Source organism: Anser cygnoides, chromosome 5 (assembly GCF_040182565.1).
Source record: "Anser cygnoides isolate HZ-2024a breed goose chromosome 5, Taihu_goose_T2T_genome, whole genome shotgun sequence".
NCBI lineage: Eukaryota > Metazoa > Chordata > Aves > Anseriformes > Anatidae > Anser > Anser cygnoides.
In genome coordinates, this window is record NC_089877.1 from 12,378,878 (window position 1) to 12,405,996 (window position 27,119).

The 27,119-nt window shown below is 52.4% G+C and overlaps 2 protein-coding genes across 8 annotated transcripts in view; one reads left to right on the forward strand and one right to left on the reverse strand.

Moving 5' to 3' along the window:
* RAB3IL1 (RAB3A interacting protein like 1) overlaps window positions 1–5,184 on the reverse strand; it is a 67,162-nt gene extending 61,978 nt beyond the window's left edge. For 5 of the 7 annotated variants that reach the window (XM_066997401.1, XM_066997403.1, XM_066997400.1 and 2 more), the window contains exons 1-3: window positions 4,917–5,184; window positions 615–849; window positions 11–106 (exon numbers count right to left, since the gene is read on the reverse strand). In XM_066997401.1, coding sequence (XP_066853502.1) covers window positions 11–106; window positions 615–849; window positions 4,917–4,927 — 342 coding nt within the window. In that variant the 5' untranslated portion in view covers window positions 4,928–5,184. Of the gene's footprint in view, window positions 1–10; window positions 107–614; window positions 907–4,427; window positions 4,660–4,916 lie in introns of all 7 variants that reach the window. The other 2 variants (XM_066997406.1, XM_066997405.1) reach the window with 2 other exon arrangements.
* Window positions 5,185–13,753: 8,569 nt separating this feature from the next.
* Window positions 13,754–26,922, forward strand: BEST1 (bestrophin 1). Its single transcript, XM_013177586.3, has 10 exons — window positions 13,754–15,145; window positions 17,154–17,313; window positions 18,040–18,134; window positions 18,519–18,752; window positions 19,818–19,972; window positions 20,906–20,983; window positions 22,717–22,869; window positions 23,333–23,413; window positions 24,234–24,385; window positions 24,752–26,922. Exons 2-10 carry the CDS (start codon window positions 17,162–17,164, stop codon window positions 25,920–25,922), a joined length of 2,271 nt encoding a protein of 756 aa, XP_013033040.1. The 5' UTR covers window positions 13,754–15,145; window positions 17,154–17,161; the 3' UTR covers window positions 25,923–26,922.
* Window positions 26,923–27,119: the final 197 nt, after the last annotated feature.

A 27,119-nucleotide genomic window follows, 5' to 3' on the forward strand; every position in this document is an offset into this window, starting at 1 on the left:
AGGGTGGTACCTCAAACAGGCTTGCTGTTAACTCCTCTAGTTCCTGCTCCAGTTGCTCCCTGACTTTTGACAGTCTCTCACATTCTTTGTCCTTCAGCTTCAGCTCCTGTTGAGGAAGACAAGAGGAATGCACGAGCTCCTAGCAGGCCCCAGCAGTGCTGATGCCTGCCTGCCTGGCCCCACCTATCAATCGCAGCCCTTCTTCCCTACCCCTGCATGGATCACAGGCCCAAGACTCCTGTCGCAGCACTCAGTGCCACCCAAGGGACCCCTCCACAAGTCGTGGTGGGCTTTTCAGGTTGGCATTGCTCGTTTGCCATCAGCAATGTGGCTGCACGGTAAGCACTGCCCCCCTCAAGCTGCTTTCCGCGTATCAGAGACCCCTGTAGCAGGTTTCCGGGACTAATTTGGACATTGGCCCAGGGACTTTGGACCACCCTAGTAACTGCTGTCCCGTTCCAAAGCACTTTATGACCACCTCAATCTCTCTTCTGCCTACTCCAGATTCCTGCAGTCACATTCAGACCTTGCTCCCCCACGACCTCTACAACACCCCCCCACTGCTCAAGTCTGTGCCTCCATCCTCAGCTCTTCTCACAAGCTCCAGGCTTTACCTTTTGCGCTTTGTGCAGCTCCTCCTTCAGGAACTCAGATCCCTTTTCACGGATCTCCACCGAGGAGCTGCGGAGACGTGAGACGTTGCACTGCTCAGCGGACTGGCTCTCACCCCCAGTTCCAGCATCCTGGCACCCAGTCTCTGGCTCCTCCTTGCTGCCTTTGGATGGCATTAGTGGCTTCCAGTACCCCACAGCTGGTTGCTTCTGGCTGCCTTCCTCCAAATGGGTCTGGCTGTAGGGGACCAGCACAGTCGAACTTTATATGGGGGTTATCAGCAAACCTGCCAGGCTGAGAGGGAGCCCCAGAGGCAACATTAAGACACACCAGGCTGGGTTTCCGCAATATTTCAAGAAGGCTGAGCAGTATTGCACCAAACAGGGCATTCAGTAGCGTGCTCTGCTTGCTGGTGGAGCTGCAGCGGGCACTCAAAAGGTTGTGGGCCTCTGTGCTGCAGGAATTTGACTCTCAAAACTGAGACCTGATTCGAAACCAGGACTAGGCGGTGATTCGCAGCCCCCCTCTAACACTGCCAGCACACCTGCCACCAGCCTCCTTTACCCCTAGGCTGGGCTTGCTTACCCTAAGCACAAGACTTTCCAGGGAGGGAAAGTCCTAAACGAACCATTTTCTCACAACCAGTCTTTCAAACGGGAACTGAAAGAACCACCAGGGACACGGCACAGAGCCCAGGAGCCTGTTAGGTAAGACCAAACCACCCAGAAGCACGCACGGCTCTGAAGGACGATCAGAAACCTCCTTTCACAAGGGTACAACTTGTAAACCTAGCAAACACCCAGTCGGCCTAAGTTCAGGGACACTGCTTCCCCAGCTAAGGGGGGTAGCAAGACAAAGACAGCACAGCTCCCACATTCCCGAGCAATACACAGACCCTTCACGGCAAACCCAGCGTTCACCCCCACTCCTCTTCAAACTGTTGTTTTTCCACCAAAGCCCTCCACAGTGGCGCCAAAAGCAGTGTATCCTCACTGAGCAGGGATGAAGCCCTACGTCCTAGCTCCAAAGGCTGGCACGTACAGACATAACAGAGACAGGAAATCGGAAAAGTCACCCAGGACGCGGCTCCCCAGAGCTCAGTAGGACTTTGTCAGCTGTTGGCAAGCTAACACAGACCAAGACTGATGAATCGAGCAGGCTTTGCAGCTGCTGGGGTCTTACGGGAGGAAAAAGCAGACTTGGATGTCCACGTGGCAGGGCGCTGCAATCACGGGGCTGCCTGGAGCACGTGCATCACTCCTCCCTGCACAGAGCTGTCCTCACACGGTCACCTGCCACTTGAAGCCCGAGGGAGTGCAATCAAGCCTTGTGTACGTGGAAGCCTTCTATCATGTCCAGCCACTCGGCAGCACTCACACACTGCTCTGCAGATTAACCAGCTGCCAGTTATCTGTAACAAGCCTCAGCTGAGCTGTGGAGCCATCCTTTTGCATGAACAGCATCAGTCCCTCCTCCTGCACGCTTCCTGGCTGCTGCCTCTTGCCCACTACCTTCTGGTGCAAAGAAGCCATCATCTCTTCACGTGTAGGGTCACCTACTGTTCTTCCCTTTTTCCAATCTCTATTTCTCTCTCCTGGTCTTGCTCCACCTCCTGCATTCCAACCAGGCCCCGCTCTTTCCCCAGCCCCATACTGTACATCAGAGCACAGACCACAGAGAGCAAGCTTGTGTCCTCAGCCACGCACAGCTCAACACAACCTTGATCTCTTTCATCTCACCTAAATATAGAAAGGCAGTCGAATCATGAGGCCCACCCATGATGCCATGCCATTCAAACTGGGCAGCGTTTTTACTACAGAACTGGAAAAGGGGACATTGCAGTCAGAACCACAGATTTTTGTGGCCTCTTTGTAGAGCAAGAACAAGTGAGAATATCAACAGTGCTGGAAGGTAGGAAAGGATACAGAAGGAAATGGGGTCCTGTTGACTTCACCTGTTTTTTTCCTGAACTTTCGCTGGGAAGATCTAGGAGGGGAGGCTCATTCTGGTAATAATACTAAATTTGGAAGTGTAGAAAATAACGTGGGGAAAGGGCACGAAAATAAAAATAATTTTGGTCAGAGGGAAAAAGGACAGAGTGCTGCCACGCAAAGATAATTCATCTCAAGCTATCCATCACACTGGAACTGCTAGATAAAAAACAATACACAGAAATGCATACACCTTAGTGAGTGACCCATGACCAACAGGAATTCCCATACTGTGCATGCTTCTACTCCTTTAGGTGCAAGAGAGCAGACAAGTGTGCATTACACAGTGTTCAGACTGTGCAGCACGTGTTTTGTCCAGTTTGGCTGCTCTGTTGACACGTTTGGTTCATCAGAGGAAAGGCAAAACTGCACAGAAGAAATAAAATGGTTTAGAAAGGTCAAGATTAGCTAACGTGTATCACGTACCTAAACAGCAACATTGCTAATGGAATAAGTAGGTCTCCAAAGGCTTCACTCAGGAAGGGGAGGTACCAAGCAAAAGAATGACCCAATGGAAAGGAACGAAACCCGTTACAGGAGGAAGACGGAGAGTTGATGAAAACAACTCATCCTTGCCACACAAAAATCAGGGGAGGTTTTCTGCAGTGGATTTGCCATGAAGCAGGGAGAGCGTTCCAAACAGAACGGTTTGTTCGACAGTTAAACCATTTCTCAGATGGCAGTGAAAGTCCACTCTGCCATGGACTTCTGAGATTAGGTTGGGCAAATGACAGGGACCACATCTCCCCAGGCACTCCTGCACTGGACCCAAAACTCACTAGAAGGACCCCAGCTTCTGTGATCAGAAGACAACAAAAAACAAAGCAGAGAGGAAAAACTAAATTCAAACCCAAATGCCTGGAAAAAAAATGAGGACACTTCAACAATCCACTTAACTACTAAGAGTTAACCTATCCCATATATAACAAGGGGAAAAAAATTGTTTCCTTATGACTTAAGTTCTCAGTTGAAAGTTATCTGTCTCGGAAGACACGTATGCTTCTGTATATACAAGCAGGATGGAAGAAAACTGGAATACAGGCAGGAATAGAACAAGCCCCATCTACACCATCTCCATAATGCCAAGGTACCTAAAAACCTACCCCGAAAAATCATCTCATCTTCTATAATGGAACAGCACATTCTCCACATTGTGCAAACAGAACTGCCAAGAAAGCCTTGGTTATGCTGACTTCTGCCCAGCCAAGCCTTTATCTCCATTCTCCAGCTGGGGTTTGAAATACACACCCTGAGCCACCAAAGGACCACATACACTTGTGCTCTCCTGCTATTGCTGGCCTGACTGGTGGCTGTATTCCTCAGAAAAACGTATCGTATCCTAACGGTCCCCCACATACACAAGAAATGCAAAAATCAGGGGGAAAAAATCCCCAACAAACAAGCAAATAAAAAAAAAAAACTAACAAAACATACATAAAAAAAAAAAAAGCCACACACACCACAACCTTCTAAAGTTGGATTCTGTAGAAAAAGCAAAAAAATGTGCAGGATCCGCAGTTTTTCCAGCAGGCCCCACGTTTCCTGCAGTGCTGATTTGACAGGGTTATTTCCTGTACGAACAGCCTGCGGGTCCCTCCAGGTTAAACTCCGGCCCGCAGCCTGGCGAGGAGGACTCGAGCGTGCCGTGCGGGTGGGAGCAGCCCGGCAGCCACTGCGCTGTGCTGCCACGAACCAAAATCAGCCCACGGAGAAGCGCTCGCCTGCCCCACCGGGCGCTCGGCAGCTCGCCCTCTGAAGCTTTAGCCCGGGCGAAACTTGCGGGAGCGGTGTATTGAAATGTAACACACAACTCCTACTTCTTACGTTGGCCTCAGCGGACAGCAATCAGCCACTGCGTTCTTGTGTCTGAGCTGGGGAATGCTCTCGTGTCTGAGCTGGGGAATATTCTTGTGTCTGGGCAGGGGAGCGCTCGCTATCAGCCTTCTGCCTCCTTACGTGAACCTCATCTCGCTATCTGCGCCCCGAGCTGCGTCTCACCGCCTGCGCTAAGGCTCGGCTGCACTCTTTGGACTCGCCCGAGGCTCGACGCTTCCAGCTGCAGGGACACAAGGCGTTAACGGCTCCGGGCGAGCCAGCCGAATGGAAAACCGGTGGGAAACCCAACCCCGATCCCACCGGCCAGCGGGCAGAGCTCGGCAGCCCCGCTGCGACCCCAGCCCGGACCCAGACCCAAACCCCGACCCCGGACCCAGACCCCGGAGCGCCGAGGGCTCCCCCGCCGCCCTCCCAGCCCCACGGCCGCCCGCCGAGAGCCTCGGAAGCCCCCCGGGGCCGCGGCTCCCCGGCACCTACCCCCGCCTCATGCCGCGTCCCCCCGGCCGTGCCGCGCCGCTCCTCACGGCGGTGGCGGCGACGCAGGAAGAGGAGGAAGAGGAGGAGGAGGAGGAGCGGCCGCTGCCCCCATGGCCCCGAGCCCACCCGGGCCCGCCTCAAGGGCCTCGCTCCCGCCTGCGGGGAGGGGACGGGCCGGGAGGGGAGGAGGAGGAGGAGGAGGGAGGACCGGGGGGCCCCCCGCACGACTCCGGCAGCGGCGGGAGGAGCGACTGCGCGTTACCGCCCCGCGCCGGGGCTCTGACGGGACGGGCTCGGCCCGCCCTGAGGGGACGGTGCCGCAGGGGAAAGCGGCGCCGCGGCGGCCCCGGCTGACAGGAGGGGTCTCGTCCTGCAGCCCGGGACCCCCGGGAAGGGTTCGGCCCCGAGGGGTCGTGGAGTGGCGTGGGGGAGCCGTCAGTGCTGAGCCGGGCTCTGTGGCCCCGGAGTGTCATGGGTTTTATCGTCGGTTTTGTGATATGTAATATTTTCGTCAGAGGTCCAGCTTCCAGGGCTGCAAACCGTGCCAGTTACAATAAAAACATGGAATGGAATCATAGAGTCGTTAAGGTTGGGAAAGCCCTCCAAGATCATCTGGTCCAACTGCACCCCTTCCACCAATATCCCCCACTGACCCATGTCCCTCAGCACCACGTCCAACCTTCCCTTGAACACCCCCAGGGACGGTGACTCCCCCACCTCCCTGGGCAACCCGTCCCAACGCCTGGCTGCTCTTTCTGAGAAGAAATGTCTCCTCATTTCCAACCCGAACCTCCCCTGGCACAACTTGAGGCCATTCCCTCTAGTCCTATCACTAGTTATCTGCAAGAAGATGCCAACCCCCAGCTCCCCACACCTTCCTTTCAGGGAGCTGCAGAGAGATAGATACAATCCTGGACCTTGTGATTATGTGGAAGAGCCTGGAAGTCATGTGGAAGGCCTAGAGGATAGATAAAAGATAAACACTAATTTCAGAGCTTCTGTCAGTGTCCTGATTTGGAGTTCCTGAGTCCGGATGTCAGAGGTCTGCGCTGCTGGGGTTAGCTAAGGTTTGCAGAGGGACAACCTCTGCTGTGATGCTGGCACAGAGGAAGCAGCTGTAAGCAAGTTTAGGTCACTGCAGTTTACATACTGCACGACTGGAGGGGTCCTTGACGGTTGGTGTGTGCTCAGCGAGGGATTCAAACTGGTACCAGCGACTGCTACCACCTTTACACTGCACTTAAACACATCATCGCTCCCTGGCACAGAGCATGCCCTTGGAGTCTTGCTGAAACAGCTATATGGGCTCAGTAGGAAAGCCAGGGATTTAAAGAAGCCAAAATGTACAGGAAAGTGAAAGGATATGGATTTTTAAATTCAGCATTCAGAGAAAGCACTGGAGTTCCTGTACCCTTACCTGAGTGACATGAGTTGGTCTCATTGTTACTGAGCTTTGGGCTTTGGATATCATGGCTCCAGTTTTTAGCTAGCTCATCCTTGTACTTGTCAGCCCCGGGAGGCTGAGGGAGCACGGCTGCTCTCCCGGTAGATGAGAGCAGCCTTGTAGCCACAGATTTACATGCTCTCTGCCAAGCAGCGGGAACACACTGTTCTCTGTCCACTCCTTCTCCTCCCCCTGCATCACCACATGTGCACAGAGGAGCCCTTGTACCCAGGACATTACTGATCTGGAAAGCTTTTTCCTCTCTTGGGCCTGGTCTACAAGCACAGAGGGGCAAAAAGGGTCAGCCCCAGAAGTGAGCAGGTAATGCCTGGGGCATTCGGAAATGACCAATCCACTACCCAGCCAGCTACTGAAATCAAGAGGAGCTACATTTCCAGGAAGTTTACCCTCTCTCTGGGGCATTAACTACAGGCAGAAAGACAGCTGTCACTTAGAGCGTTCCCCAGCAAGGTGCCCAAAAAGGTGCACAGCCCATCGTCCAAGTCACTGAGGGTATGTCTGCCTGCTAGGAACAAAAAAGGCAAAGCATTCCTGCTGTTACCCCAGGACACAATTAAGTCCACAACAGCCTCTGGATTGACAGCACTGCAGTTTTGGCAAGCAGCGCCTGCCCCTGCTCTCATAGGCCACCCTCAGAGCATGTTCTCCAGATCAGTCCTTCCTCCACTTTTCCCATTGCTACCTACCTTGCCATTGCCCAAGGCTCTCCTCCAGGCAGTGGTACCCTCCCAAAACCTTTGAACGCTGTGGATACCGCACAGGGGGAAATTCCACGTCCCAGTATCTCCTGATTGTCCATGTCCCCTACAGCCCTGCCCTTGGTATCTTCAGGGAACATTTGGAAGGAGGGGGAAGATCTTCAGCTTTGCGAGGCAGCACCAGAACTAATCAGTCAGCACTATTATCTCCCAAGGCCTGGCTGGGAGGGATGGAGGGTCCTCAGATTAGAAAGGCAGCATTGCTTCCAAGACCCAACAAAGGCAGGAAGAGAACTGATAATGCAGTCAGGAAGCACTAAGAGAGGATGTACTGGGGATGCAGAATCCCAGCTCTTTGCAGAAATACTTGTCACAAGGTAGAAGTGGCATGTGTCCTGCCTCACTCCCAGCCCCAAAGGACAGGCAGTTCTGTGGAGGAAGCGTGGACAGACCCTGAGACTTCCCAATGCCCAGATGAATGGGGTGGCCCAGCAGAGCAAAACGCAGCACGTATCACTGCCAAGCTGCGGGTTATCATCTGAGCTGCCTTGAGGCAGCAAAAAATGCTGCCTTCCCATAGCTTCTGAGCAAGGCTATCTGTCCCCCAGGCAGTGCTGTGAAGTGTTCCTAAGTGTCTAATTCAGCAGCAAGTGAGACACACAGAGCTGGCTCCCACCTGTGGCTTAAAGAGAAGCCAGCAAACCACCAGACAACCTTAAAGTCTCAGCATAGTTGGAAGCTCTAACCCTCATCTCACACCGTGCAAGTACATTGCTCTCTCCCAATTTGTTTCCCATTTACATTTCATTGAAATTGAAAAACCACTGGCCTCTGGGTCATCCATGTAAGGGTATGTAAAAGGAGAGTGCTGCTTTAAGGGTATCTGGTCAAGGGCCTCTTCCCAAGGCAACAAGGGGTAATAAGAACGGGAAGAAGTGATGAGAACCAAATCTGGTCAGTCACACTAATTTCTGAGAGCATGCAAGCAGTGTTTCTTCCAGCTGGGTTATCTGATGGATGACTTCTAAACTGGGAGGCAATCACAAGAAACAAACCTCCCAGCCACACTAATTGGTGGGCTAATGAGCTACAGGTACCACTTCCAGGAAGGATGAACCTTGCATCTGATAAGATTGTGAAGCAAGGGGCCCCAGGCTGGGAAGGTGCAGAAACTGCAGAGCTCTGCAAACCCATGGGGAGTGTGCAGGGGGAAGGGGTATCAGGAAGAGCAAAGAGGAGGGGGTAGGTATGAAAAGGGTTTAAAAGAGCCAGTTGCGTATGAAAAGGGACTGGTCAGTATGCTTGTCTGGCTGCACCCTGCACCTGATAGACTGCAATCCATCCTATCTTCTTATATCTTTCATTAAATTATTTTCTTAAGTATCTCTCTGTCTTTGCACTCTCCTATGTGCATGTGAGATGCAAGGTTTAAGTGCTAGCTAAAGCTGGGGGACCATGCAGGCATTTGAGGGATCCCTGTAGGGGGTGCTGGATGGAGACAGGGGCCATGTCAGTACCTGTGGGATCTGGGAAGGATCTGGACAGACAGAGGGGCTGTGCCTGGTACTCAAAGGATCTGTGGAAGTGTGTGCGCCTGTGAACCTAGAGAGTGATGTCTGTGTGCCTTCACTAATTAACTTCTGTCTCTCCCAGAGGAGGAAGATGTCTCAGCTTTCTGTGTCTGTTTTACATGTGTCCTGTGTGTAAGTGCTGCTGAAGGCATCCCTCGACCAGCGCAGCCTTTATGGCTGACTGTGTCAGTGCCGTGTCTCTGGGATATGTGGTTTGCTTTGCTACCAGCTGAACCTGCAAATGGCAAAGTGGCAGCCTGGGCAGGGACCCTGGGTCTCTGGGCTGGGCTCAAGTATCTGGGCAGGAGCAGTCCTGGGACAGAGTAGCTGGAGGAGGAAGCCACTGGCTTGTTGCTCTTTACCTCCCTTAACAATAGATTCTACTTTGTCTACTGAAAGTCTCCCAGCAAGGTACATTCCTGTTGTGAAGGCCCTGACATAGTACCTCCCCGCTGTCACACATCTTTGGTCACACATTTTATTCCCCATATCTTATCCTTCCCACTTCCACTGCCCCTACTCCCTCACCTGCATCCTCTCGTCCCCAGCCACCCACATCGCTCCCCGCAGATCCAGCTCACCTGGCTACTGAACCCCAACTCGTCCCTCCCTGGCCTCCCCTATCAAATGCCTCTCATCCTCTCTGCTGGTATCCAGCCCTGTACAATCCTCCTTCTTTTGTTTCTTGTCCTTCCATCTCATCCAGACAAAGAAACATCTCGCTAATGCTCTCTATATCCTCTTGAGAGTCAGGTCCACTCATGACCCTTGCTCCCACAGCTTAACTTTCACAAAGGAAAGGACCCCCCACCTCCTCCCAGATCCTACCTTTGAGTTGCTCAGACCCGGGGATACTCTTGCAGCACCACACTGAGGCCCCACAGAAGCAATTATCTGCCCCAGCCCGAGCACCACCTCATTTGCCCCGTCCACTTGCACAGCAGACCTCTGTCATTCAGAGGCCCCTACACACCATTTCTTAGTGACCTGCTCTCAGCCCAGGCTGTGTGGTTACCCAGAGGCAGATGCTAACACACATTTACTGGGCAACTACGGAACCACCAGGGCAAAGCAGAAATTCCCCCTTTTTTTGGATGGGAGGTGGGTCGGTGGGTCTGTTTCCAGTGGTCCTGGTTCCTTCGTGTAGACAGCAAGCTCTCTACCTCCACGTCATCCCAACCCCCCATAGTTCCTCCCAGAGTGCTCACATCTACCTCTGAATAGATCATAAATGCAGAATAGGACTCAAAATCCTGAGTTTGATTTAAACAAGTTAAAGGGCTGCCCTACAAAGCAAAAGCTAGGACACCCTGCCAGCACACGTGCTGTCTAGTCGTAGGAGGGGGTTCAAGCCCCACTCCTGGCTGCCTTGTCTGCTCAGGGATTCAGATTTTACCACTAAAAAAATAAAAACGAGAAGGGCAGGAGGGAAAAGGATTGTTTTAGAGGACAGAAAGCAGGACTACATCCCAGACCCAGCAAACCCAGACCAGATGTTAACACCATGAAATTGAGAACGAAAACAAGGACCTAACGCTCCAGAATTCATCCACCCACACACTCCCTTCCCTCAAGCCTGTGTCAGAAGGGCTTCAGCAAGGGGACTCCGGAATCCCTGGGTCTAAGACCTCTGATTTCGTGGATGGGATTTGCCTTCACCATCAAACAAACTGTTGCCTGTTTTCCAGGGCAAGAGGGTGAAAGAAGGAGATTGAAAAAGCATGAGGTACTGCTCACACAATGCTGATTGGGAAGAGACACATCTAGATATATCATGGAATGAGAGCAAGAAAGTCCATTGTGCTACAATCAAAGTACTGAGCTCTTTGTCCAGGGTTCCCAGGCATCCTGCAGTTTGCAGCATCCCAAAAGGCACAGGACCGGGGAGCCTGGTGCTGCCAGATTAGCCACAGAGATGGAAAAAAAGGCTAGACAACTGTAAAAATCTGTAGGGTTGGCAGGGACACGGCTCCCTCCGCTGCAGCAGCGAGCTGCTCCCTCCCTCCGTCAGAAGAGCACACGGTCCATAAAGAAAGAAATTACCACGCCGAGCACGCAGGGAGCAGGCAGCACCCTTAATGCGCCCTCAGCTCTCAGGGTCCCCCCCGAGATGGATTTTGGTGATGAATCCTGCAACATTAAGGGGAAGAGACCTGGGAGGGGGGTCACAAAAGTGAGGCACTGCATCCCTTCCAAAGGTTCACAAACAGCTCAAATCTCAGAGTCTGTCCTGTCCATGAAAAGCAGCACTTCCTCAGATACTTTGTTTTGTTTTTTCCTCATCAGGCTCCAAGGCAGAGTGCCACTTTGAAAGACACCCTTGATGTCTTGCAGCTACATCTGCATTTTTCTTGGCACTGAAGCCGCAGAGGGGAGAGGGATTTCACCAGGCGCTGGCACCCACGGCCTCCTGAGAAAAGCACTTGTTTTCTGGGAGGCTGCCGGGCGGGCACTGCCCCTTTCCCAGAGACAGCTGCAGCTCACAAATTGCATTCAGCACAGGGAAGGGGCCTCTGTGATCCCCACAGGGAGGGATTCGCTTCCTGCCGCAGCAATTCAAGCTCCACATCTGTAAAATGGAGAAGATTGGAAGGCTTCCAGGGCCTGCTAGGAGGCTAGAAAGGCAGTGAGGCTGGGCACGGGTGTCAGCGTCTCCGTGCTTCCCCCTCTGCTGCTGTGTAAGGCAAGCTTTCAGGCAGGCATCTCGCTCCAGACCTGGAGGGACTGAGGCCACGGGGAAGGTGAAGAGATATCCAAGTACTGCTGCCACACTGGTAGCCCCTCAGTTACTGACTTCCATATTAAATTCCACAAATATTTTATACTGTCACAGCAGTTCCTCAGAGCCACATGAACTGCCAGATGAGCTGCTCTCACAGGAGGGCAGCAGAGCGCCTCAGATGCCAGCAAATCCCTCTGTCAAGAGCTGGGCACTTGAGATTTTGCTGTTTCATTTTAGAACCACCTAAACAACTCCCAACAGCTCCAAAAAATCTCACAAGAAGCATTTTTGTCCCCCTGTCATGTAAGGGGACAAGGGCTCGGGCACTGTGGCCTGCTTACTAACTCCTTCTCTCCCAAAACCCATCGAAGGGGGTGCCCAAACCCCAGTTCCTTGTGTGGACAACCCTGCCTTCAGAGATAATCAGTCCATCCCTCTGCTGACCCAGGTCTTCCCACATTCACAGAACTTTTTGGGTGTTTTGAGACATTTTCATGATCCTGAGCAGTTACGGGTTTCTGCTGGGACAACAGCCCTGTGATCCTGGCCATAGAAGCACTTTGGGAGCTGCTGCCGTTTAGCAGAAGTGTTTCAGGGACCTCGCAGCGAGCTCAGCCCCATAACAAAGCAGTAAGACAGGCAGTGCAGTGCACCTTTCAGGAATGATGCTGGCCTGGAGCTGCAGAACCCCACGGGCTGTCCTGGACAGATGCCACCCACTCAGGGACAGTAGCCACACCAGGGCCAGAAACAGCCACCCTGCGTCATTGCTGGCCAGTGGTAAGGCTTCAGAAAGGAAGGACAGCTGGGGTGTTTAGGTCCTGGTGACCACTTCTCTTTCCCCTGAGCTGACGTGGTGTTACTCACAACACTTAGGGACACGGTAAGTGCAAAGCTGTGTGTTGTATCAGTCAGTCTGACGGCTTTGCTGTGGCTGGGCCAGTGAAACAACCCCTCACTTGCCAGCGTCTGGCCGCTGATAAGAGCCCTATCTAGTTCCACACCTCGAACGGGAGGCTCTCCCAGTGGCCCTCCCTGTGCCTGTGCTCCTCCTGCCAGGTCTGTATCGCACGCAGCAGAAGCACCGTGCTGCCTCTTCCCATCTGCCATGCCTCCCTCCTGCCCAAAGCAGTCGTCCATGGCAGGGGCTCCAGGGCTGTAACGCACCCAGGAATGAAAATGTTTCCACCAAAGGAATCAGGGCCAGAGGTAATTGAACACACCACAGTCGACGCCAGAACTAAAACCTCAGATACTGGCACTGAATTCCGTGCTTTAAACCATCACCTACCCACCGCTGACAGCAACTCCCAGAACTGCACCAGAAATCCCACATCAGACAGCTGCCAGGTAGCAACAGCTTCTGAGAAGAAGCCAAACACCGCCCTCCTCTTGTCGAGGCTCAGCCTCATGGAAAGGAGAAACCCACAGTTTGGACAAATTAACCCCTGCTGATGACACTAAGCAAGTGTTGAAGACATAGGCAAAAACCAGCATAAAAAAAAAAAAGTAGGTTACTACGAGGAACTACCTTCATCTAACTTCACTGAAGCCTTTGCAGCTTTCTTGCAGGAAAGAGCAGTGACAAAACACGCATTGCAATCACGCAGAGCATCCCAAAGGAGACTGGGCCTCCAGGCGCACTGGTCACTGCTAAGCCCACAGAGGTATCACAGCCTGCACTGTTAGCTCAGCACAGAGGAAGCAGGGTAAGACCAGCAGCGGCTGACCACATACCTGGGGCTGCCTGGGTGCAGGAGAGAGCTGGTTCTCCACAGTCACGCAGCACATTGCACACAGGGGACTCCAGCTCCTGCCTTGCAGAGCAGTCAGCCCTGGGGAAAGGAAAGCACACGGCTCTTCTGTATCTGAACAGCATTTAGACCCAAGGACTAGGCTTTCAGAAGCTTAGACAGAGCACTGTCAAAACTGGGGAGCAGTGAAATGCCAAGAAAGAGAGTATTAGAAGTTAAAAGCAACTTGCCCGGTATATTAAGGCAGCACGTTTCCCAGTTGGATCCACCGTAGCCTGCAGAGCAATCCCAGGCAGGCCAGCTCAGCACCTTCCCTCTCAGCTCCTCTCCCCCAGTTAGCCAAACCCCCTGCAGGTATGGTGACAGACCTGTGCTCCCCCTCTATAATGGCCTATAAATGGCTAAATGATGGAAGTCAGGAGGGCCAGAGCACATTTATGAAATTGGGTCTAGCTGATGAGACAGAGCCACGACTTGGCTTAAGGCTCAGAGCAGCTGTTTGTCTCCAGGACACCGAATGTTGTAAGGGGTTGGCAAAAATTGACAGGGAATAAATGACAGATGCTATTACCTTGGACAACAGAGACAAATTCCCAAAGGAGTGAGCAGAAGAGAGATGGGAGAGCAGACCTCAGGCTGCTGGAAACTAGTTAGTAAGCTCCCCTGGGGATCTGCTTTTGGAGGTATTGGGGACCATCAGTGCTGGTCACTTTTTAAGTGCCATCTTTTAGGAGAATAGGAGCAGGCAATGCTAAAGCGTTGGAAGTAAAGCAGGTGGGGCAGAAGGACAACTTGGCTGAGCAGAGATCTTCTGGAGCTTAGGCAGAAAAGGAAAGTGTATGGCCACTGCAAGCAAGGCTGGGTGACACAGGATGCTGTTCACCGTTGTAGGGGGAAAATTCGTGGGGCCAAAGCTCAAGTAGAGTTGAAGCTGGCCGGTACCGTGGGGGACAATAAAAAAGGCTTTTTTAAGTATGTTAACAGCAAAAAGAGAAAACTTTTATCCACTCCTTGATGAGGTTGGTCACCTCACAGAGAGGGACATAGACAAAATGAGACATTTAATGCCTCTGCCTTCAACACTGATGATGGGCTCTGGGGCTTAGTCCTGAGTGAGAGGGCTGTGGCTGCAGGAACAGTAAACGGAACTCATATGGGAGCAGAAAAGGGAACAAAGGCCTGAGGGCAGTCCTGCGACTGCCAGCCCTGCAGAGACAGAGGTGACGTGTTCTCTGTCTTGCAAAAGGCTTGAAGGCAAAGGTAAGGAGCTGTGCTTCCCAGGTTGGCATGCAAAAAAAGGAGGCTGACAGCCCAGAAGCACTGCTGGAGAAACAAGTAGAAAAAAAAGTGAACACATGGAAAGAGTCTCAGGGAGCCAGTGGCAGGGTGGAAGTCCCCAGCATCAAAACCACAGCTGGAAGAGACAGTGAGAAGGGAAAGGGATGGCAGAGAAACCTCTGCTGAGAGCCAGGCAGCTCTGGTCCAGGTGTTTCCCAAACCTAGGGAGCTAACACCCAGGGAAGAGGGACCTGCACGGGCTCTGAAGGGGGACACGTTTATAGCACTTGTGGAAAATTCCAGCCCTACTTAATCTCCTGGGGCTTCTGCAAGATCATGACACAGAGAAAGGTACCAAACAGGAAAGAATTAGAGGAAAATGCCTCTCCTCTGGCAGCCACTATGGCTGTGCCAGGAATTAGCAGCAGCTGTGGAGCAGCCAGCCCTGCCTCCCCTCCTCCGGCCGCCTCTATAAACACCCAGAGCTTACTCAGAAGATTAGAAGGGAACGGGGCAAAAGACAACAGAGTCTCTTTTGTAATGAGGAAGGATTATGGCATCAAGTGACCGGCTGCGGCTCCCAAGTGGGTTTCAGGCTCCTTAGCACACCGTGTCTGCCAGGTTCAATCCCCCCACGAGCCAAGAGGAGGCGGGTTGTGGCGCTGGCCACAAAGGACCCAGCAAGGACACGTGCAGGACCAAACCTTCACCGTCTCCGGTGCAGCCCAGGAGCCCATGACTGTGAGTATCTAGCCCTCACAGGATCAGGTAGATTCCTTCAAAGACTAGCCGATCGATCTGTCTGTCTTGTGAACTCATCGCTCCTCTCACTCTATCTGTCCTCTGTATCTGTTCTCTGCATCTGCAGGAGGCGTTTGTGTCTGTTTCCAGCGTTACACGGTGGGTAACACACCTTATACAGGCAAATCTGGCTTGCTACTGTGAGATCTTGATCATTGTGAACTCCATTTGTCTGATTAGTGTCAGTTGATCCCCAGGTGCAACAGCTAGATCGGATGGATCAGCCAGGGTGATGTAGGATCAGGCACAGGGGTGGCAGCGCCACGCTCTCCCGTGGCCCCATGGGTGGCGTTGGGTTGTGTGGGATCTGCACAGGGATGGCTCTTCGTCCCCAGACTGACCGCTTTGCCACCGCCAGTGCTGCAGCGAACTGCCTCACACCATGCATCTCAACCCCAGTCGGTGCCGTGAGTGTGCCAGCTGCCAAGTGACAACTGGGGACGTCCTGCATAGACCAGCAGGCGGGCAGGGAGCTGCCTTAACCACGCAGAGCTGAAGGCAAAATCAGTAGGAAAATCCCCATATCCTGCGCCCGAGCAGGACTGCACAGAGGTGGTGTCCATTATTTACGTGGACAAGAGCTGAAGTTTTCCATGTTTGGTAAAAAGTGGCTCTGTATCTGAATTACGCAACGAGGAGTCTCCCTCAGCAATTTCAAGACCCAAAGCACAGAGCAAACAGTCTGCTTCCTGCAAGCAGCCCCCAACAAATTTATGGGTGCTCCCATACATTTCTCATCTGTATAGCCCGTGTGCGTATAGGGTCTAGGGCGCTTAAAAACCACTATTCACAGTCCTGTGCGCTGGGCAAAAATACACAAGGAAAGGGCACAAACGCACATGAGTCTCTAGTTAAAGGTGCATCTGTGCAGCTCTCAACAGGGTGGGTGCCAGCTCTGTCCCTCCGGTATAATCTGTAAGAGGGGACTCAGGCAGAGTTAGGACAGGGAAACACAAAGGAGGTGCAGCACCGAGAAGCCAAATTCAGAACGAAGCCTGCTGTTTGTTGAAGCAGCCAACAGATTTTGCAGTTTCTCTTCACAGAGCCAGCTCACTGGGAGCTGAGTTTTCTCCACCTAACTGTAGGTCTTTCACTGAGATGCTTAAATAAGGAGGATGGACACAAACTCACCTCTGCAGACCAGTAAGGTCTGAATCATCCCTGGAAGCACTTCTTTGTCTCCGTCATTCAGACAAGAGCCCAAGACCTTGGTGTTATTAACATCAGTGTCACTGCAATGTCTATGTAACATCTGGCGATGTGTTTTGGCTTAGAAATTCCAACAGTTTTCACATTGGATAATTATTCGTGAAACGATCTGTGCTTGCCTGGCACGGATTACAGTGGCTTGTGTTTTTTTACAGCTTCAGGTTTACGTGAGTCTGACAATTAATTATGATTAATAATTATCTATTTAGGGCTAGACAAGAAGTGCAGCAGGGATGCTGCATGATTGGGAAGCATTTCATGAGCCTGAATGCCTTCTTCCTTTCGGCATGATTTATTGTGCAATGTATGGTTGAAAGAGTGGGGAGGTGAAGTTGCTGGAATTTGAGCTCTATGAGCCTGGCCAAACTCCAAACCCCATCCCTCGGGTCTCTAACAGGGAAAGCTGTTCTGCCTGCAGGATCGGGACCGGCACAGGCCAGATATGCCCCCCAGCCCAAATTTAAAGACAGCAATATTTGTTGGACAAGTGCTACAAAACCCGTGAAATCTCCAGAGGTACCTTCATCTGGATCTGCACCAAGAAATCTCCCCATAAACTTCTTCATGGTTTCCTACCTTAATGACTTCATCTGACCTGTCTTTTGGTCTCAGCTCAGTCTTTCTCTCCTCCTTCCTTCGATCTTGTTTGCCTGCTGGGACACTTGAGGTTTCTCTGCCTCCTGCCCCTGTTCAGGCTTGCTGGCAGCTTCAATATCTGCCCATTTTGTGTTTCTGCCAGGATCTGTGATGACAGTGACATACACCAACCGCGTGGCCGATGCCCGCCTAGGCACCTTCTCCCAACTCCTGCTCCAGTGGAAAGGCAGTATCTACAAGCTCCTCTACTCCGAGTTCCTTATTTTCATCTCCCTCTACTTCGCCATCAGTCTTGTCTACAGGTGGGCATCCTTGCAGCAGCACTAACACAACCCCTCACTCTCAGCCTGTCCCAGAGCATGACAACTGAGCAATACAGTCCTGATAAAAAGGAACTGGCCAGACACTTGGCAGCCTCTGTTCAGAGGAGGAAAGGAAAGGTCCTTCCTCACCGCACCAGTACGGCTTAGCAGCTGACGGATTTCCTTTTTCTGGCCTGGAGAGGAACAGTTCCTCTTTCTGGGGATGAAGATTTGCATTTGGTGACTACCTGAGAAGAATGGTATGTAGACACCAAGGCTGAACCAGTACTGGAAGTACTGGTAATAGCAGGAAGCAATAGAAGAGAATTTCCCTCATGTACACAGCAAGCAACGCTTCTGAGAGCAGACATCAGCCCTGGGGCTGCAGACCTGTGATAAGGCAACCGTACTCTGTGGCTGGTCTGGTTTTAACGAGGAAAGTCAGGGACCTCCCCTAGCTGGGTCAACGTGCACGGATAGAGCACGGCGGGAGGAAAGCAGCTCTGAGACAGAGGCAGGAACACGTCAGAACAGCCACTGCTGGCAGGAGCAGAGCTGGGGCTGACGTCAGGCAGGCTGATGCCCTAGGCTGCTCACCCACATCATCGTCAGGCTCACAGAGCGGCCGTGTTGTGGCTGCACATCCTCACCTTCCCTTGCCAGGTTCCTATCCCAGCAGGCCTGGGTCTCTTATGTGAGGCTGATGACTCTCTTTCTCCCTTTTAGGCTGATCCTCAGTGAAAGCCAAAGGCTGATGTTTGAGAAGCTGGCGCTCTACTGCAACAGCTATGCTGAGCTAATCCCCGTGTCCTTTGTGCTGGGTAAGGAGCTCTGACCGTGAGTGTGCAGGGAGGGGAACGGGGCAGCATTTGTCTCCCTGCTTTGTCATAGCTCTGCGGGTAGGCAGGATTCACCAAGCAGTTCCCTCACCCTGCCTCTGTAAAACCCCCAGGCAGAGAGCATCATCCCATGACGGAGCTGTGAGCTACGCACACAGCTTTCACCATCCGGCTGTACTGGCACCTTCTGGGTTCTCCCAGGAGGGCAGGGACCAAGTATCTCCAAACAAACTGAAAGGCAGGCTCTAGCTTTATCACGGAGATCTCAATTGCCTTGCAAGGCGTGCCTTTGCTCATCACCCAGTGACACGAGCATGTACACCTCCTGCTCCTTCAGGGCGGCTAACGTGGTCAGCTCCCCTCTAGGTTTCTACGTGGCCCTGGTGGTGTCCCGCTGGTGGGCTCAGTATGAGAGCATCCCGTGGCCCGACCGCATCATGAACCTGGTCTCCTGCAACGTGGACGGGGAGGACGAGTACGGGCGGCTCCTGCGCCGCACGCTGATGCGCTACAGCAACCTGTGCAGCGTGCTGATCCTGCGCTCCGTCAGCACCGCCGTCTACAAGCGCTTCCCCAGCATGGAGCACGTCGTGAGGGCAGGTCAGTGCTGGCACTGCCTCCTGCACAGCTCTGGCCCCAGGCAGGCAGCACCTTGCTGCTGGGCTTGGGGCCAGGAGCTCTGTAAATGGCCCCTTGACCTCTATATTGGAGTAGAGAAAGTGCTACTACATGCTCTGCTGTCGGTCCTCAGCATCTGCTCGTGCACTATCCCTGCTCCTCTGAAATAACTGTTTACATTTCCCTATTTCACAGCATGCTTGTTCCTACTGGTGGCTGCAGTGCCTATTTGAAACGTGAAGCATCTCTGCTCACTTTTTTTTTTTATGTAAAAGGGGAGTGGAACTAGCAGGTGTGTGAATGGAGATATGCTGCAGGTCACGGGGCATCCCTGACTGATCAGATTCCTGTAACTGTGGTGCAGCGACTTCCCTAGCAGCTGCTCTGCAGTAAGTGACCCTGTGCACAGGCCTACAGCAGAGCCTTAGCAGACCCCTGCCAAGTTTTAAGTTTATCCTCTCAGGGTAAGAGTTTTCCCCTGGGCAGGTGAGAATTGGGAGACTCTGACCTAAACAGACCCCAAATGCAGGGCTCCCTGAATTCTCTCTGAAGATGCTCCTCACGGTACAACATTTTCCAGTTTATACACAGGGAGATGTCTGCAACTGCCCTAGTCATCTGGACTCCCTTCTCAATCCAGAGAGAAACAGGCAGTCTAGGACACAAGTCATCACGTTCTCTAGGCATTTGCACCCTCAGCAGTACTATATTTCCCCAATGGTGGATGCTCTCCGACATATAGTCTGATTTTCGGGTGGTCCTGGGCAGAGCCAGGAGCTGGACTCAGAAAGGACTCACAGGAATCATCAACTCAGTATATTCTATGAAATGAGATAAATCCTGCTTCTTACACTTCTACAGATCACAGTTTTAACAAGACTTGTTGTCCTTTTATGTCCCCCCCAAAGGTGAGTGCCCAAATCTTTCCTGCAATTATAAGGAGAGTTGAGGCGACCACCAGAAATTTAGAAGTTTCTATTTCCTACCAGATCAACTCCTTTCCACTCTCTATGGACGTTCCTCTCCCATCTACTCTTTCCCACCCAGGTCTCATGACCCCAGAAGAGCACAAGAAGTTCGAGAGTTTGAATTCCCCCCACAACAAGTTTTGGATCCCTTGCGTGTGGTTCTCCAACCTAGCGGTGAAGGCAAGGAACGAGGGGAGGATCCGTGACAGCGTGCTGCTCCAGGGCATCCTGAACGTGAGTGACAGAGCCAGCAGGCAACTGCTGGAGATCCTTATCCAGTTCTCTGGGAAGAACCACAGGGATTTTCAGAGGTCATGCAAGGAATACTGAAGTAGGATGTGCAGACAGTGAGCCAGGCCTGTCCCTGGGGATATTGCATTAATTTTGATGGGAAATACCTTCACTGCAGCTCTCCTACTCATGACAGGACAGAGCTTTTCATGGCCTGGTGACAGGTTAGCAATGGCACACACAAGAGGAGAGAGGAACGCGACACCTTTCTCAAAACTAGGATGGGAAGGAGCCATGTGGCTCACATCTATGTGCAGTAATGGCACAAGGAAGCAGAACACGTATCTGGAAGGGACCATCAGAAGTCAAAAGCACCTTCAATAACCAATGTCCATGGGGAGAACTTCACTATCGACAACCCTTGGATAGTCCTGTGAAGCAGGCTGTGCTCCGCAGGCAGGACCTGGCAGTGATCCCTGCGCAGCTGTAGATTAAAAGAGGCTCCAGAGCAGCTCATCCTCCCTGGTATTTGTGTGCAGAGAACTGCATTGCCTCTGCTGCCGGGAGTGAAATTCATCCCTCTGGGCTATATTTGTCTAGACTCACCATATAATCAGGAGAGAGAGATGGATACTTCTAAGACATTATTTGCCTAACCTGATGAGCTGCTCACTTTTTGAAGAGAGAAATTCTGCTGTGAAGTGAGCTAGGAAGGGACCCTGGTCTCAAACGTGGACATCCAGGCGGCTTGCCCTCCAGGGAAGCATGAGACCCTGCTGGTTGTCTGGTGGGGATAGGCTGGACACCAGTGGAGCAGGAGTCCCAGCTGAGTCCTACCTACCAGGGGAGGTGTGAGCAGGAGGGGATGGGTTAGAGAAGGCCAGGAAAGGACACACAAAGTTGGGACCAACAACATGTTCCTTTTCCCCACTGCAGGAACTCAACACTCTGCGTAGCCAGTGCGGGCGGCTCTACGGCTACGACTGGATCAGCATCCCTCTGGTCTACACGCAGGTGAGAAGGGATCCCCCCACACCTGCGCATGCTACAAGGGAACCCCCACTGACACCCACCCATACCCATCCTACACAAGGACCTTGTAGATGCTCTGTTCACTTCTACCCCTCGCCCACACCTGCACACATAGCCTGTGCTGGCTCTCCTGCATGCGAAACCCAGCAGCACACGCTCAGCCCAGCCTCATTTCTGTAACTCAGGCACAGCCACCTCTACAGAAACACACAGGGTAATTATTTACCCGTGATGTGCTCCGCGTGGGCACACAGCAAACCCAGATACGTGCGGATCCAACACTGCAGAGCTGAGAGCTGTCTGCCAGCAAATCTGCTCCAGCACACAGGGCAGCTGTGATGCAGTTATGCCACATGCGTGAAAGAGAGCTTTGTGCATGTGCTCAGCTGTCTGAGCTCCCCCAACACAACTCCAGACAGAACCTTTAGTACTAATTTGCTCCTTTGTCTCAAACGTACAGCTGCTCAGGTAACACTAACACACTCCACCATGAAAAGGGAGCTGCTTCCATTCCTGCAGTGCTGAAGGTTAACAAGGAACACATTAGGAAACTACATCCCTGCACAGACCCTGCTGCCCTGAAAACTAGGAGCAAAAGCAATACCATAACATGTTGCACCAGCATCCCAAATTTACTTTTGGGGCAGAATACTTTGTGACCCTGGCACAGTGCTGCAGCCCCCCACCAAGAAGCCCATAGGAAGAAGACCTCAGCTCCACCAAAGCCTTACCCCAAGCACAGGAAAGAGAGTCTCAGCTACTGAGGTGGTCAGGAAGAAGTGACAGAGCCACGTCAGGCTGTAGAAAAGGCTGGCCCCAAATTGGCAGCTGCTCCAGGAGCAACATTCAGGTCTTGAAGTTGTGAGCAGGGTTTGCCAGATAGTCTGGACAGGGTCTTTGCCCCCTCTGCAGTGCACAACCCATTTTTCTACAGGTGCACATCCAGATTGCAAAGTCTGCCATTTCAAGTAACCTGCCCACTATGGAACAACCCCATGCTGCTCACTGCAGGGACAGCTTAAATCTTGTGGTGCTGGGTGTTTGTTTTGACCCCTCCCTGATTGCTGGATGGCAATGAGCCTCAGCTGCTAGTAATTTGCAAAGGGGAAGTTTCCAGTCCCATGATTACTCATTATAGCCTGAAAATCTGGGCAAGCAAGCAGGCACATATAAAAAAAAATCCCCCATTAGAACCAAAAAGGAGTCAGTCCAGAGCTGGCAGCTATGCTCAGAGTTCCCCTCACAAATTTAACAGGGGCCTGCTGGCGTGGACCGAGCCATGAGGGGCTCAAGAGAAATACCAGGAGAGGTGAACACACCTTAAATTATCAGCAAATCAACCATGCTGCCATGTGTCAGTGCTGTAAGCTCCTTCCACCCAGGATGTCAGGTGCCACCTTCTCTCTGTGATGCCTACATGCATGGCATTCCAGGGGCAGAGTGGCTTTTCCATTCCATGCAATGTACAAAACAGATGAAGGGCAAAGGGCATAATTAAAGCTTTCTGCAGCAGAAATGCATCTTCCTGGGGGGGGAAAAAAAAAAAAAAGCAGAGGAGAAATATATTGTAACTGAATACATGGCTTTCAAAAGGCTACAGAGCCAGAACATCTGCAGCAGCTCGCTGCTGTTTGGGGTGGAACTAGGAGAGGGATGCTGAGAAAGCAAGTTGGGAACTCAAGGGCCTCTGCTGTGTCCCTTGGCACCTTTCCCAGGTGGTGACCGTGGCTGTTTACAGCTTCTTCCTGGCCTGTCTGATCGGGCGGCAGTTCCTGGATCCGGAAAAAGCGTATCCTGGCCACGAGCTAGATCTCTTCGTGCCAGTCTTTACGTTTCTGCAGTTCTTCTTTTATGCTGGCTGGTTAAAGGTAAGTCCAAGAAAACATGCCTGGAACTGGAATCTGACCCAAACACGGGTTTTTCCCTGGTTTGTGCCAGCAGGGGCTGAGCTGTGGGCAACGTGCCAGGTGCTGGGACCCAACAGGGACTGAGGGCACTGCCAAGACCTTCAGTTTCTGAGCACCTCATTCTGAAGACCAACTCCACCTTTGCTTAGTTTGGGGAAAAGAGAGGCAGTGGGCTGCGCTTTATCTGCAGAGTGTTGCACGTGGTCTGCAGCAAGCACGGGGCAGTTCCTGTGTGTACCGATGCCTCCTAACAACCGGAAAGGTTCTGGTTCTAACCCACCCCTTTTGGGGGGAAACAGCATTGCTCCAAATTCAGGACACATCACCCTTGAGGGTAGTTCTGGATTGAGCCCCGTGGCCCTTCCTCCTGCAGGGAAAAGGGTGGGTACGACCGTGACCCTTGCTGTGTGCTCTCCACGTGCAGGTGGCAGAACAGCTCATCAACCCTTTTGGGGAGGATGATGATGACTTTGAGACCAACTGGCTCATCGACAGGAACCTGCAGGTACGGTGAAGGCAGGAGCCTCCTGGCCCACAGAGGCAGGAGAGCACCTGAGGGCTCAGCATAGTCATGATGTTCTGTAGCACTTCTGCCTGCAGTGGGGCAGAGAAGCAGTCCATGACCCTTGTGCTTATCTGAGGCTTCGGTGGCTGTATATTAAGAAGGGGCTCAGGATCTCCAAAAAGAGACAGCTAGGAAAGCAGGAGGAGAGCATAAGGTTCCCCAGCGGATACAAGGGTGAAGGCAACCAGCTCAGTGTTCCTTCTCAGCAGCCAGGGAAACATCCCAGGCTCCAGGAAAACTAGGGCAAGGTGTGTGCCAGGAAGACACACACACACCAAGCAACACAGGGCTTTTGGCACATAGAGATACATTTGGTACACAGAGACCAGCAGCAGTTCCACCCGGCCCCCTTAGCCCATATTTTGGCACACATGATGGATCCTGACTTGTTTCAGACCCTCGCTGCCTTTTGATGACAAATAATTCCTGCTTCTTCCTATCTTTTCCCACCCTATGTCTGTACCTAAAACTGCCTCCTCTGGTTTCTTCCATGCAGTTACTCTCCACCTTCAGTCCTTCCTAACATTAAGCTTGTCTGTTCTAGCGAGTGTGTTGCTTTCATGTTTCCTTCAGAATCACCTTCCTTTTAATTAATCAAATCTCTCCATGTGAAAAATAAAAAATAAAAATAAAATAAAAACACATATCAAAGCTAGCTACTCATCTCACCCCTGGGCTACATTGCTCCCTCCTGCATTATTTGTCCACTGACAATAGGCACATGCAACGCCACTCGCTGACACTGCTGCTGTCCCGGCAGGTGTCCCTTATGGCAGTGGATGAGATGCATCAGGATTTGCCCATCCTGGAGAAGGACCTATACTGGAACGAGCCTGACCCCCAGCCACCTTACACCGCAGCCACTGCTGAGTACAAGCGCCCCTCCTTCCTTGGCTCTACTTTTGATATCAGGTGGGTGCAACTGCAGGGCGTCAGAGCAGACCACATTTACGCCTCAGATCAGGTGTTGCGCAGGATATTGTGCTTAAGGAGTAAGAGAGCAATAACATCTTCCCCCACGGTCTGTGAAAACCTGCTCCAGTATATTTCAGGCTCATCCAAAGATGACAGCCGATAACTTTCTTGGCAAAGGATGCCTCTGACCTCTTGCTGCCCTCCTCTACTATGAGCACCGCTATTTCGGGGGGACTAACACACAATTAATGGCAACACAGGAGGAGAGGCTTGCCACAGGCAGCAACATTCCCGTGCTGCCAGCCTCCCCAACAAAACACTGCCTGTCGTGGCCGCGTTACAGCCTGTCCTGCCTTTCCCCAGCATGCAGAAAGAAGAGATGGAGTTCCAGCCCCTGGAGCAAATTAAAGAGAATGAGGAGGCGAACCACTCCACGCCACTGCTGGGACACCTGGGCCGTCTCCTTGGTGTCCAGTCACCCACCTTCTCCAGGTCCTCCTCCCGGATGAACCTGCTGCGCCGGCGAGGGGAGCCCACCTCCCCCTTCTCCCACTACGCCTACCAAGACACAGGCAAGGCTGTCCCCTCCCCGAGGGGGGACACCACCTCACAGGAGCAGTGGGACGGCGACGATGGAAAGCTAAGGGAGTTTGATGCCTTCATGTCAACCCCGTTTTACGAGAGACCCGGTTTCTACAGCGCTCCACAGACGCCGATCAGCTCCATCCCCATGATCTTCCCTTCCCGGCGCCAGGGCCGCAAGAAGCCCCCTGCGCTCTCCAGCATTGCTGCGTGCTCCAATTCCCTCAGGGACGTCATCGCCAACTCCTCGCCTTCCAGGACGAGCGATATGTACAAAAGCCAGAGCTCCCTTGGCTCAGGTACCAAGGAAACGTTTATTTGGCCAACGGAAAGGAACAAAGGTCCTGACTCGCTGGTTGTAACGGTGGAAGAAAAACCCAACTCTAACAGTAGAGGCAGAGAAGCTGCCACCACAGGGAGTCCAGAAGCTCTGTCCACAGCATCAGACAGCCCTAAATTCCCCCTCCTGGCAGAGTCCCCGAACCATGAGAAGCAGGGCAACTTCAAGAGCCTGAAGAGCTCGAAAGGCTCCCAGCCACCCTGGCTAACTCTGGAGAACACAACAGCCGGCCCTGGTTCTGAGCAGCTGAGCTCCCTGCACCCCCCCGGCACCAAAGCGCCCACCAGCAGCCCCCCTCCCTGCTTCTCCTTCACTCCTGTAACATCTCCAGTGCTGGAGAGGTCCCCCGTGGGGAATGCAGGCCCCGACAGCCTAAGTTCAGAAGACACAAGCAGCGCGCCAGACCCGTACCCGTCAGAGGTTTCTGGGACAAGAGATTCAGGAAACAGAAGCAGTAATAATCCCCCGACAAGAGAGACAAGACCAGTGGAGAGCCCGTCCCCAAACGATTCTGGCATCTCCCTCGGTGACGGTGACTACGTGGGGCTGATGGAGGTGATCATGGAGACTAGTGAGAGCACATGTGAAGATCTGATGGATCAGTACAGCTAAAGGAGACCAAAAGACACAGAGGTCTGTTAAAATACCTGCCATACAAGTGATACTGCAATATCTTTACACCTGGGCCAACAGAAGAGCAGTGCAGCCAAACCCCAAGCTGCTGGAGCATTCACCAAGAGCCCAGCCCAGGTGACTCAACACTCCTGCCCTCAGGTACAGTAGCAGGCACATGATTTCAGTGTTGCAACAAGAAAAAAAGTGAGGAAAAACCCTACACTTTAGCAAAACCAACAGGACTTAGTGTTAGGCATTACAGATGCCTAACAGCAGAACAGTAGCTGAGCTGACAGCATCCTGACGACCCTGGAATTCAGGCATAGCCCAAAGCAGAAGAATACAGCCAGTGACACCTCCTCACAGCAGGAATTAGAACCCCAGGTTTACATTATTTGCCACAAGGCCCACTACATGTCTCATGCAGGACTTGCACTACTGACAGATACTCCAGGGAAAGAAAGGGACTGAGTCACAGCACCCGTGATACAGACCCACAGTGCCTCACGAAGCCCTACCTACCTGGTACTCCCCCATACTGGGAAAGCAATGGGATAAGGCTCTTGAACAGGTGGCTGCAGGCAAAGGTGTTCATGTTGCTTCCATTTCCCCATCGCATCTGCCACTGACCTGAAAGCTCTCGAGGAAGTCTTGTCGATGGCAGCAGACACCACTAAGCTAAGATTTCTAACTATCCTCCCTGAAAACAACAATAAAAAAAGCAAGGCTGAAGTCCAGGACCACTTGTTTCCTCATTTCAGTTTCTGTGCAATAGAAATTTAAAGTGTTAAAGAAAAGCGTTCCTCTTTTCAGATCTTCAGGAACAGCTGCGGAACTCCCCACACCACGGGGAACAGAACAAATTCAGTCCACCTCACATACTCCCCCCCCTCTGCCTTTCAGATAGTTTGGCCTCAGCTGGTGTCACCAGCACCCCCAACTCCCAGCATTGCCTTTCGAGGTAGTTCCTGAATCACCACTGTTTGTCTAGCTTAGAGCACACAGGCAGCTCTTTACTCACAGTAAGTTTTCTTTACAGACAAGTGCAGTCCCAGTTGCCAGGCAGGCATGATGCTCGGTGAGGCATTAATCCCACCCTTCAGCAACTCAGGAAGCCCAGAGATACTAAAGCCTCCCTTTCCTTGCATTAAAGCAGAAGTTGTAGCAGCAAACGCATTTTAAAACAGCTTTAGT

Bases quoted from the DNA above. Each gene is read 5' to 3' on its own strand.
- BEST1 (XM_013177586.3), top strand. From the start codon at position 17,162: ATGACAGTGACATACACCAACCGCGTGGCCGATGCCCGCCTAGGCACC. The intron at 17,314-18,039 runs GTGGGCATCCTT...TCTCCCTTTTAG, and splicing joins GCCATCAGTCTTGTCTACAG to GCTGATCCTCAGTGAAAGCC. The intron at 24,386-24,751 runs GTGGGTGCAACT...GCCTTTCCCCAG, and splicing joins GGCTCTACTTTTGATATCAG to CATGCAGAAAGAAGAGATGG.